Source organism: Nansenia antarctica (assembly GCF_963989245.1).
Source record: "Nansenia antarctica genome assembly, chromosome: 16".
In the NCBI taxonomy this organism is placed as follows: Eukaryota; Metazoa; Chordata; class Actinopteri; order Argentiniformes; family Microstomatidae; genus Nansenia; species Nansenia antarctica.
The window spans coordinates 5,835,848-5,849,345 of record NC_137686.1 but is presented as its reverse complement, the minus strand read 5'-3'; the positions used below and the strand labels follow the sequence as shown (position 1 = coordinate 5,849,345).

The window sequence follows — 13,498 nt, the reverse complement described above, 5'->3', positions numbered from 1 at the left end:
TCTCCGAGCTCCTCCACACATTCTGGTGTCACATTAGATTAGTGAGCATCATGGCTGGTGTGCGGTTTCCAAAGACACAACCTGTATGTGTGCGTGAGTGTGCGTGCGTGTGTGTGTGTGTGTGTGTGTGTGCGCGTGTGTGTCTGAGTGTGTCTTTTGTATGTGCCTCCTCTTTTCCAAAGTGAACTCTTCAATATTCATGTTCAATATATTTGCTCTGTGTTATACCGACACGTGAAGGTCAGCCCTCCTGATATAGATTAGTTACATTTCTCCAGCAGTCCAGACCAGACGTAGTAATAGTGATCTTCACGCCATGGTGAGATGGTTGTTGCGTTCTCTGATGTCTGCAGCGGGGGGGAGGTCCTTCTTGACGGGGGTCGGCGGGAGAACGGACCCCCGGCCTTTGGGCTTGAAGAGGTCTGATACGAAGAACACCTGTCGGACGGTAAAGACTGATCAGTAACCACGAAACACCATGATAACGGTTATTCATGCAGTGTTAGGATCTCAGTGGGTCACTCTCTAGCTGATCAAAACTAAAGGTTTAAAAAAAAAAAAAAAAAAAATCTATTCATCACAATTACATGTTGATACACAGCCAATCAGAGCAGATCAGATTCAGAATCAAACATAACAAAAAGTAGAAATGTGCATCATGGTTGATTATCCATCCAAATGTAGCCTTTGCACTACTGCTGGTTGCAGACACCCCAGGTCAATGTGAGCACTCAATTACCCTTTGCACTACTGCTGTTTACAAATACTACCTTTGCACATATCATATTCTTGCACATTGCACATACCTCCTTTGATATGGCCACTATTTATACATCAGTACATACCATACTGTACATAGCTACCTTAACTGTACACAGCTCATAAATGTATATACCTCTAACTACCGTATTTACCATACTGTTCCTATCACTATCATTGTCATGTTTTTATATCACGTTTTATATCACGTTTCATCTGCACTTCTGGTTGGATGCTAAACTGCATTTCGTCATTGAATCTAATCTAATTATAGTGTAGGGGTGGATGTGCAGATTATGGTAGTAATGCTAGGTAGACCTGGGTCCCAACAAAATGTTTTTTTAAATTTGACTTATGAATTTGACCCAGGTCTGTTCCTACGGTACTTACTATGCAGTAGGCCACCAGAGCTCCCTGTATGAAGCCTGCCAGGACGTCGGTAGGGTGGTGCTTGTGGTCGGACACGCGGGACAGGCCTGTGTAGAAGGACATCATGATGAGGGTGAACTGGGTCAGCGGGCGGAGGAGGCGGGCTCCACGCCAGGTGAACCGAGACTGCAGGTAGAACTGTGGCAGAACGGGAGAGATGTCTATGAACACAGGAGGATGTGTGTGTGTGTGTGTGTGTGTGTGTGTGTGTATGTGTGTGTGTGTGTGTGTGTGTGTGTGTGTGTGTGCATGCGTGCGTGCAAGTGTGTGTGTGTGTGTGTGTGTGTGTGTGTGTGTGAAGAAGACACATAGCAGTAACTCACCACTAGGTACAACATGGTGTACATGGAAAACGACGCATGTCCGGAGAAGAAGGACTTCCTGTTTTCCAAGGACAGAAAAGAGGGAAAACACAAATAAATATCACAGCACATCTACTCAGACAGCCAATCACAGCACATCTACTCAGACAGCCAATCACAGCACATCTACTCAGACAGCCAATCACAGCACATCAACTCAGACAGCCAATCACAGCACAACAACCAGGTTGACGTTCAGGAACTTTGGACTGCAGATAGAAACACCACGAACAGAGCTGACAGGATTCCTTACATCTATTTCTTTCTACAATGTTCCGTCCGCAACATAGTGCCTTACTGAAACCCCTGTGCTCTTGTTTCAGCCCCCAGAAACACGCCCGTCCATTACCTGGCCTCCTGAACTTTGCTTTCGGGCCCCTGGCATTGGTAGTCAGTGATGTAGCCCAGGGAGCAGTTGATGGTGGAGAAATCCGGCTTGCACACGTCCAGGAAGTGAGGCCGCATGCGCCCCACCGACACCTTGGCGATATCTGTGAAGGACGTGCTGACGGCGCAGCCGAACACGAACACGCCCACTTGTTTGTAGAGGGCCGAGACGTAAGGGTTCCCCACGAAGGACTTGGAGCCTTCATTCAGGTAGTAGATCCTGTAGCACTCCCCGATGACGATCTGACGGGAGGGAAGGAGGGCGATGTCAACAACGAGTTATGGTCACTGTCTATATGGTCTATAGACACCGAGGGTGCAGCCAGATGGTGTTGGTGGTATACCACTTGCTAAACACTGGAACATGAATCAACTGTCTCTCTCTGTAGAATAAGGCATGTCTACACGCTGTCCTTTTGTCAACAAACTGAACCGCTCTTCATTTTCTTGACAGACTGTATCGATCCTCTATTTACACACTAGGACGTCAGTGAAACACGTCGATCTCAGTGACAATGCTAGCCTACTCCAAGCTTGCTTTACCGACGACCTGTTGCTTGTAAATCTTTCAAACTGATAAAAAACCTTCGACGATTTCATTCTAGCTATTGGACAGTCGCTACCATTTAACTTCCAGCAAGTTAATTTTGAATGAATTTCAATGAATCAGAAACAGCAATACGGTAACAATACAGTAGGATAGCGATGTGGGGGTGAGTGAGTAGGTAAGTTGTGGAAGACACATGCACGACTAGGTTTTAAGTGAGTGGGTTAATAAACAAATGTCTGGAACGAGAGGCTTGACATGCTGGCGGGCATACTTGGGGGGATATGGACGCCAATAACTCACTACAGCTGTTCAAGCTCAAATACCTTCCCTACCCCCTCCCCCCCCCGCCAGTCTCTTGGTCACTGAGGGAGCGAGTGGGAAGAGAGGGAAGGAGAGAGAGTGGAAGGAGGTAGGGTGGGGAGAGAGGGAAGGAGAGAGAGAGGAAGGAGGCAGGGTGGGGAGAGAGGGAAGGAGAGAGAGAGGAAGGAGGCAGGGTGGGGAGAGAGGGAAGGAGGGAGAGAGGAAGGAGGCAGGGTGGGGAGAGAGGGAAGGAGAGAGAGAGGAAGGAGGCAGGGTGGGGAGAGAGGGAAGGAGAGAGAGAGGAAGGAGGCAGGGTGGGGAGAGAGGGAAGGAGAGAGAGAGGAAGGAGGCAGGGTGGGGAGAGAGGGAAGGAGAGAGAGAGGAAGGAGGCAGGGTGGGGCGAGAGGGAAGGAGAGAGAGAGGAAGGAGGCAGGGTGGGGAGAGAGGGAAGGAGAGAGAGAGGAAGGAGGCAGGGTGGGGAGAGAGGGAAGGAGAGAGAGAGGAAGAAGGTAGGGTGGGGAGAGAGGGAAGGAGGGAGAGAGGAAGGAGGTAGGGTGGGGAGAGAGGGAAGGAGAGAGAGGAGAGAGGCAGGGTGGGGAGAGAGGGAAGGAGAGAGAGAGGAAGGAGGCAGGGTGGGGAGCGAGGGAGGGAGAGAGAGAGAGGAGAGAGGCAGGGTGGGGAGAGAGGGAAGGAGAGAGAGAGGAGAGAGGCAGGGTGGGGAGAGAGGGAAGGAGAGAGAGAGGAGAGAGGCAGGGCGGGCGGGGGTAGCACTTCTGGTTGTAATCAGGAGAAACGCTGAGCTAGGCGACATGTCTTGACTTTTGCGGCCAGACTCACATCGGGGGCGCGTTTGTTTTCCACTCAGCTCCCCCTCTCTCGTTCAACAGGCTCTGATTTCACAAGAGATTTCTGGGAGTTTTCTCGTTAGTATCTCGGGGGTTCATCAGAAATTCTCGTTATAGGGCGACAAAAAAAAAACTATTTTTCTGAGAAACGCGTCGGTGGGGAAAGCCCTAAAAGGAGATTTTTACAAGCTGATAACGTGTGTTTTTTTTCCACCATCGAAGCCTTTAGAGCCTGGCTGATCCTACCCAGCTGGTTCATGGGAGAGAGGAGAACACATCTGGTTCCCATTGTGTCAGAGGAGACAAACTACGTGAATTGAACTGTGAATGAATGGCTTTGTAGTAAGTGTAACTGTTACGGCGTAAACCTCGGGAGAGATATTCGAGGGGAGAGAAGGCTGGGTCTTGTGACTTGTCTCATAAAAGTCTCTATCGCAAATGATAGTAAGTGAACCTAAACACTTTAGGGGAGGGGGGGGGGGGGGGGGGGGGGTTTACTCTTCGGAATTCTCCCCCCCTCCATATGCCAGCTTCTCAGCTTTATCCTAGGGGCATCGAAGCGCTAAATGACCTAATCGCTAGTAGTTTCCCACAAGTTCAAGTAAGACTTAAAGGCCAGCGGCCAAAAGGCCTTGGGGGAAACGTGGAATTCAAAGTCGCGTTCAGGGGGAGAAAAAAAGTAGTCTAACTCTTCTTCTGGGCACATCTTCCACCACATTTCCGACCCCCATCAATTACAGCGTTTGACCGAACAACCACTGCGTCGACCATAATTACACAGGAATACGGTGCTCCTTCTCACCATGAAAACCCACGTCCCCCTCGTTCCCTGATGTTCGCCTGCTGTTCAGTAAGACGTAAGACACTACCAGTAACAGATCCCACAGCGAAACAGATGCTTAGATCCACTCTTAGACACTTAAAAAACCTCCCTAAGCTTTCAATCACTCGAACCCTCCTAGGCTCTCCCGATGAAGATTGATTTGATTTAGATTGGATTTAGATTCGACTTTTATTGTTCATTGCAGAGGACAAGTACCAGACAGACAGGCAACAACAGATACTTGGCGGGGGGGGGGGGGAGGGGGTGAACATCTTAATTGTAATTAAGTTTTTGTTGTCGTAAATTTGTGTAATTGTGTAAACCTTCATGACATTGAGTAGGAATAGTACCGTGTGGGTGAAGTTGCACACTTGCTGGGGAAAAAAACGTGGGGGAAATAAGTGAGGTTAGAGACATTCTCAGTGAGGTGACTTACAGAAAGGATGGTGATAAGAATGCCAGCAGCAGAAAGCACAGCGTCGCTGATGGTGTCCCCGTGTTTGGCTGGGTACGCGATGGACTCATCGGTGCAGTAAAAGCCCCGGCGGTAAGGCTGCACAGCACTAGTCTCTATGACGAGGAAAGGCAGGCCGGCTACATGGAGGAAGCAGTGAGGCAGAGAGAGAGAGAGAGAGAGAGAGAGAGAGAGAGAGAGAGAGAGAAGGAGAGAGAGAGAGAGAGAGAGAGAGAGAGAAAGAGAGAGACGTCAATATTAGGACTCCAAGGGGAGTGTCCACAGCAAAGGATGGACCGAGAAACACAGGGTCTGACTCCTCCCACCACTCCAAACAAGACTGACAGTTCCTCTCGGGGAAAACAGTAATTTTCCAATTACTGGTTTGGGGTTTCAATTTAGTATTTATAAGGACTTCATTTGGACCAATTGGCTCCAATACTATGAACGTTCATGTTCATTTGTATGTTCACAATTGAAATTGGAAAGTGATGTCCAAACTTTGGACGGGTTACTGGTGTAAATACAGCCAATCGAGGTCGGTGCTAAACCGCTAAAGTGGTGAAGAGGATCGGCGACCGTCCGACACGGTCAGTCAGGCCCCTGGATGGAGGGAGGAGTCAGGCCCCTGGATGGAGGGAGGAGTCAGGCCCCCTGGGTGTTTCTCCGAGCCCCTCATGCTGCGCCACGCTGAGACTTACGGAGGCGACCGGCACGGAGACGCCCACGACCGTGAGGACGGCGGTGGGCACCGTGCTGCTCTTATAGGAGAGGCCGATGCCGCCGTCGTCACAGAAGAACCCTCTCCTCTGGGGCTCCATGGGCGACAGGTGCAGAAATACTGCGAGGAGCATCACTGCACAGACGCACAAGAGCTGAGATCAGCCCCGGTGTCGAATATGTTACACACACGTACACGCACGCACGTACACGCACACACACACAGTCACAGGGACGCAGCACACAAATGCATCGTTTTTTTATCCTGTACCTACTGGTATAAGACACAGACACACACGCACACACACACACACACACACGCATACGCACACGCACACACACACACACACACACACACACACACGCACACGCACGCACACACACACACACACACGCATACGCACACGCACGCACGCACACACGCACGCACACACACACACACACACACACACACACACACACGCGCACACCAACCTGTATTTCTGCCGTTTACCCACAAAACCCACACCTAGCTCAGTAATTAAAAAGTAATTTCAGTTACAACATACTGAATAATCTGCAACCAAGTATCTATCGCAGTGACTGAGCCAGTGGTTTAGCAAGTGGTGTACCACCTCTTCAGGCCGTCAGCATTCACACAAAGTTCCTGTTGATATTATGTTGTTGTTATGTTGTTATTATGCATTGGGCCGGTTTCACAGACAAGGCTTAAGCCTAATCCTAGACTAAAAAACATCTTCAATGGAGATTTTACATTGAAAGTGTGATTTAGTCCAGGACTAGGCTTAAGCCTTGTCTCTGAAACCGGCCCATTATGTTGTGTGCCCAGAAAATTAGCCAAACCACTGAGAAGGACAGCGACTTCCGAATAAACAGATTTCAATTTACCGACAGGGCAGCCCAAGAAATGAAAGACCTGTTTATTGTTCCGAACTGTAGTGAAGCTCATCACGCTGATAACGGCGTAGCGATGGACATGAAACAGGGAGAGTGAGTGCTAACAGGGCTGGATGGGATCCAGAGCAGATAACCAAAGTGGGGATAAAACAAGTGGTCCTCTGGCAACTTCCTGACACGACCAGAGAGTCTTTCAACCCCACTTAGGAGGAAGACTTCCAGATGCCTGCAGGGTGTTTTCGTCCAATGAAACGAGTGTCTTTCACCACTCTACTGTGTCGAGGGAAAAGCGCTCAGTGCTTATCTGCTCAACAGAACAACAAACATATTGTAGGAGTAAATAACACGCGGGGCCAAAAGGACCAAGTCGTTTCCCAACCGACCAGAAACACCGAAGCAGAGCGGGAAAGCGTATTTCCCAGGAGAGGTGTCTTAACCTAACAGAGCTCAGAAAACACACGTTCCATCACATCAAAGCAGCGTTTTTTAACTGATGTCGGGGGCCTTTGAAGAATAACAACTATATCGGTGTATGCGTGTGTGTCTCTCTTTCTCTCTCTCTCTTCTCTCTCTCTCTCTCTCTCTCTCTCTCTCTCTCTCTCTCTCTCTCTCTCTCTCTCTCTCTCTCTCTCTCTCTCTCTCTCTCTCTCTCTCTCTCTCTCTTTCTCTCTCTCTCGTACAGTGGGGGTGGGGGGTTGAGGTCAACCTGCTAGCTGGGTGCTTTGGATGGGGGCTCTTGATGTCTTCAAACCCCTTAATGTCAACACACGCCTCAGTTGCTTGGCCCCCCCCCCCCACCCCTACCCCTGCCCCCCCCCCCCCCCCCCCCTGGCTCCCCGGCCCAAAGCTGACTCTGCTTTGAAGGCCCAGCTGGGAGGGGCTCAGGTTACACTTCCCAGAATGCTGCCTGATGGGAAACCCAGACCACTGCTGGAGCCTCTCCATCCACATTCGACAGGATTCACATTATTACTGTTACTGTTTTCACTCTGACTAGTCAAACAAATATTGAGACGGAGCGACAATAAGCTCAGGGGCTATTTGAAGCAGGCTTCAGCAGTATTAGAAATCCGAGCGCAGTAAAAACACACTTTTAAGTGGCACCCAATCCTGATTGTCTGAACCGTTTCAGGTCTACCGTGGCCCTGGATGGTGGGGAATCAGGCGTCGCTCGCACAGCACTGGGCTTGGCAGCATGTGCTGCTCGCTGATGCAGCGCAGTGGAAAAAGACTTACAGCTCAACGCTGAATGGGAAAAGTGTTAATCCTGGAGCACTGACCTCGCTGACCGCCTTTAAACACATTAACAGACCCAACGACTGACAGACGATCCAGAAGTACAAAAGGAGAGGACGGAAATACACGGACAGGACCGAGGCATCTCAAACCTTCCAGAAAGTCAAAAAGGTTGGGGCCTAACTGACGACAGGGACTAACACTGGGTAACTGGGAGACATTGCCTATTTTTTCCCCCATAATTCAACTGCTGGGGTTTTTTGTCCCCTCTACCCAAGCCACAGTCTCCCATCCCCATCAGCATTTATATAGCACGGCATCTTGGGATTTCCCTTCGTCTTAGCTATACTTCCTCCCTTCCCGCTCAGCACAACCAAGAGGGGAAACTGTCCCCTTCTGCCAACCATAACACCGGGGGCCGGGGGGACGTGTGTCTAATGTATTAGCGGGACGCTGGCCCAAAGAAAACAGAAACAGTAAACACTCTCCAGTTCTACTTGAGTGAACATGTAGAATTGGGCTGGCTTTTTCATCTGGTTTCAGTTTGTCGACTGTTTTTTAGTATCGCAAGATCTCTCGGAGTCTTACCTCAGGCATAAACAATCACCCGGATGCTGAAGATTCATTGTTCCGAGCGTTTTGAGTTCGTTTGAGTTTCTTAAAATGTCAAGTTTGAATATCTTGGGGTCTGTTTGTTTGGGGGCATCATTCCACCATGGAAACTACAATTGATGTCGGGACGGCCTTGCGTCGAATTAAAGTCAACCGTGTTTTGGGGCATTTGTCATAACACCAGTTGCTACTTCAATAAACAGACACAGATTTTCCACTTGCTGCCATTGCTCTGCTGGTGTAGAAGTGTATACATGTATGAGGGTGGGAGTTGTGATGTATACACAGATGCAGTTGTTTTGACTTGTACCCTTGTGTGCATGCGTACAAACTGCTCCCTGTCCGTCTGGTCTCCTGCAAACTCTGTTCCTATGCCCTCATCGTTCCACTGCTGAGAGGAATAAGACGAGAAAAGCACGGAATCGTAGTACTCTAAAAATATTCCTGAAATGTGTTCTTTATTTCTTCATTTAATTGGACTCGTCTGTTAAATATCTAGATATCTATCTCTGTGAAGTTTTTTTTCCTGTGTGTGTCATGTTTAATAGCGTGGACGTTGAACAGTCACACACCAGCATAGTTGATTACGTTCCCATGAGTTCTCTCGATGAGCTTGGCAACAGCAAACAGGGATCTTACCAAGGCGATTAGAGAAGGTAAAACCCATCTAACAACGACTTACTGTTAAATTAAAACCCCTGAACCAAGTTTAACCCATACTAGACTTGAAATAGCCCAGAGAAGGCCAGAGAGCAACTATAGTGGGGCTTACGCCGTGCCTGCCAGCGCTGGCTAGGGCCAAGGTCGCTGGGGAAGGGGAGCGTCACTGGGGGCACCCAGAACAAGCAGGCAGAGCTGAGACACTGACATGATAGTAGTGCTGATATTTGGCGTCAAACTCGGTCCCACCGTCATAAAATTAACTAGTGTTCCTTATTTCGCTTTCCCCATCATGCCAGAAACCGAGACTGAGTGTGACAAACTGCTTAGGTTAGAAGATTCCTTTTCAAAAATCTGTTTTCAGTTATGTTAACGACTGGCCACTTAGCCACATTACCTGTACCAGCACCAGATGTCTCGATTTATCAAATACCACTATTTGATCGCTAAGCTATTATTGACTAGTCTCCTATGGAGCGATCCGTTAGTTTTACAGTGGAGTTGAGCTAAAGTTCTGCTTGTGTTGATTAACAGCCTTTTGGTCATGGTGAGTGATGGTCACCTTTAGTATCAAAGGACTTGGGGTTGATTGTGAGAGGAAACCGTCTGGGCCCTGCGTCGCTGTGAGAATGGGCCTGGGCATCTGGGCCCTGCGTCGCTGTGAGAATGGAGAGTAGTGATTACCAGAACACTCCCACCATTTCCTCTCTGCGGTCACTCCTCTCCAACCACATCTTTAGCCAGCCTACACTGCTGGTTTGTTGACAGGCGTTTTTTGTGGGCAGCTTTTATACACAGAGAGCAAAACTAACCCTCTTGGTAGAAAAAATAAATATTTTTACAAAGACAGAGCATGGAGCGACTTCCATGTGTTTGTTGACAGCACCTCTACTGATCTATGATGATCTTACCAGGGGCTATTTCTACTAAACAAAACACATATGGGGGAAGGCTTAATCATCTGCCCCATGGGAACTGCTCAGAATTCTGATGAATTACATCGTCACCTAAGGCTAAATTCTTGTGCAATCTTTCGAAGGGTAAGAATGGCTGCTCTCGAAAACACATTCATTTGAAACATATGATGATACTAACAGTACAATCAGTGGAAGAAGACTGACATTTACATTGACATTGACATTTTGGGCATTTAGCAGATGCCTTATTCCAAAGCGACTTTAAAATCAATACATTTGACTAAGAAAGTGAATAATCAATCTACCCGTCGTAAAAAAAAAATAAAAAAAAAATAAAAAAGACTTATTAGGGTATTTGGGTTTGAGTTGTGGAAATGCTGATTCTTTCACTTTTGTACCAGTTGACTATCCGCCGCCCTAGCCTTGAGCAGAATGAAGGATCCCTGGTGTCTAGAGAAACACAGTGCCCTGTGGAACTAATGGGACAGGGAAACATTCTGTCTTCTTTAGGCTTTACACTCCAAAGTTTGTATTTGAAATCAAACAATTACTGCGAGGTTAAAAGTAGAGGTTCTCCGTTTATTTGATGGTATTTGTGTACATAATGGGTTCCACCATTCAGAAATCACAACATAAATGTTATGGATAGTCCCGCTATTTTTGGGCACCCAAAAGTAATGGGACAATTGGTTTGGCAGTTATTACTGGTAAATCAAGTGTGAGCTATTCATGACTAGTATTGATTCTAGGCTCTGTGTTTGCCTTTGGAGTCTGCTATTGGTGTCTGTCAACTTGAGGACCATGAGGAGGTGATGTCAATGACCGCCAAGGACGCTATTATTAGGCTGAAAACCCAAAACATAGACAAAACATTCGGCTCGCCAAAATCAACAGTTTGGAACATCATTAAGAGTGTAAAAAAAAAAAACATTAGTGAGCAATCGCAAACCGCCTGATAGGCCAAAGCAGATTTCATACAGGGTGATCAAAGAATGCTCACCATAATTAAGAAAGAAAACCCAAAACAGAACTGTCCCACAGATGGGGAACACTCTACAGGAGGTAGGTGGGGACGTGTCGGAGACACCCGTCCACAGAACACGTCACCAGCTAACCTGCAGAGGATCCACTGCACGGTGCAGACCACTAGCTGTCCTCAAGAAGGTCACTGGTCACTCACTGTTTGTTCAAAACTACCTAAAAGCCTGCAGTTCTGGAAACAGGTCTTGTGGACAGATAATATGAATATTATCATGATGGAAAGTGGAAGGTTTGGGGAAAAAAGGATCTACTACAGCAATACCACATTGTCTGGGATACATAGTGACCCAAAGGACCAAAAACATACTGCCATAGCAATTCGTTTTTTTCCAGGGCCAACAAGTTCTTACAGGTTCCTAAAGGTTCTTTAAACTCAAACTCTCGTATTTTTCCTTTTTTTACTGAACAGAGGCAATAGAGAAAGACAGGAAGTAAGGAGGAGAGGCTATGTCAGCGCGCTATGGGCATACGTCTGCACTGTAGGCCATGGCTCTATGGGCATACGTCTGCACTGTAGGCTATGGTTCTAGACCCCTGCACCACCCCAGGCCACTAAAAAGTGGAACGTTCTTGACTGGTCAAGTCAACCGTGAGATTTAAATCACATTCAACATGCATTTGCATTTCCTGATGATAAGATTTTAGGGGGAAATACCTCCAAACAAACAACAAGTGAAGATGGCTGCAGTACAGGCCTGGCAGAGCGTCACAGAGAACACTGTCTGCTGGGGGCAATGGGTCCCAGACTCCCAGGCACTTTTAGCATGCAATGGATTGTCAACCAAATAATGAGTGCTTCATTTGGACATTTGATACATCTGTCCCATCACTTTTAGGTACCCTGAAACCCTGATAGGGGGACTATCTGTAAAAAGTATTGGCATTTCTGAATGGTGAAACTATGTGCACAAGTACAGTCAAATGTAGAACCAAAAGAAGAAAACGTTATTCACTGTCTCACACACACACACACACACACGCACGCACGCACGCACGCACGCACGCACGCACGCACGCACGCACGCACGCACGCACACACACACACACACACACACACACACACACACACACACACACACACACACACACACACACACACACAAACATTAGCTGAACATAAGGCTGACCGTTGCACCACTTTCCTTTAATTACCACACACCCCACACACACACCATGCCAGATGTCACTTCAAGAGATTCCTGGCTTGATGGACAGTGTGGAATGTGAGACATTCTGGAAAATATCAAAATGAGCCACAGGAGAATTGCAGGTATGGGTGGAGACCAAAGAAATAATATCTGTCTTGCAGCAATTTATCAATTACATTTTCCCCTTTGCCAGCAAATGTAGGCTCAGCTGTTAAGTGGAAACTCATGCTAAATCTTGTCACAAAATGACTTTCTCTTAAGGAGGGTAAAGAAAGATCTGACTGCATAACTTTCTCTATTGCCTTGTATTAATGTACAGTATCAATGCCCTTAAAGTATTGTCTGAGCAGTTTCCAGTTTCCTTTAATATGATGTGGGATCATTTATTATTTAGTGATTCATTAGTTAGAGAAACACGGGCAAAGCAACAGAGCATAGCCTACAGACCAGCTTTCCCCCATCGGATCTTATTTTGGAATATAGATAGCCTAAATATGGAAACAGTGTAATCAATATGTACTAAAACATTACTAAACATGTTTACAGAATTCAATCAACTTTTATAACATCATATTGTGATTTGTTGTAACACTATTTTCGTGGCAATGCCATATCATGTAGTCTTGAATGTCCTGATTCAGGGCTGCATGTCACAATCATTTTAAATGCCATTTCGTGAGCTTAGAATTATAAGGTTCTATCTCCGTTTAGGGTAGTTCAGAGATATTGAGCGTCAAAGTTTTGACATTCCATTATGTTTTGTGAGATGGAACCTTTGTATTTTATGAATTACTAACTCAAACATTTCAACATTTAAAAAATAACACCACACAGGCATTAATAAACACCTAATGGATCAGATTATGTAAAAAAACTCAATTTTGACAAAAATGTAGATAGAACCGTATAATTCTAACGTCACGATTTCTATCTTAATAAGAGCCTGTCCCAGTGGGATGACCACTCACCTAGGAACAGGCAGAACAGATCCACGCCGACCAGCAGCTTTCTGCGGCTGTTGTCTTTGCAGTTGTTGTTGTTGTTATTCAATGAAGAACTTCCACCGTTCCTTGTCTCTGGTGCCATGGTTTTCTCATAGATTAAACAGCGTTGCATTTAAATGATCTGGATGCTATTCCTACTTAAAAAGTAAATTGAGCAGTTGTCAACTTGGGATCCGTTAACTTCTACCGTTAACTAGAAAGCGCAGTTAACTTCTACCGTTAACTAGAAAGCAGTACAGTTATTATATTCGGAGTTTCGAGTCGCTGAGGGATGATTCATTACTTTAAACGGGTTGTACTTGTTTTCTAGTTTTGAAACGTCGACAGATTAATTGTGCTCGTTCATCCCGTCCC

The 13,498-nt window shown here is 46.9% G+C and overlaps 1 protein-coding gene across 1 annotated transcript; it reads right to left on the bottom strand.

Annotated features, from left to right (window-relative positions):
* Window positions 1-309: 309 nt before the first annotated feature.
* On the bottom strand, window positions 310-13,256 carry LOC308171399 (phospholipid phosphatase 3-like; the record flags this gene model as incomplete). Its single annotated transcript, XM_080546241.1, has 6 exons — window positions 310-438; window positions 1,150-1,326; window positions 1,512-1,569; window positions 1,900-2,180; window positions 4,892-5,049; window positions 13,109-13,256. The coding sequence occupies 6 exons, from the start codon at window positions 13,254-13,256 to the stop codon at window positions 310-312; spliced, it is 951 nt and encodes a 316-aa protein (XP_080402367.1).
* Window positions 13,257-13,498: the final 242 nt, after the last annotated feature.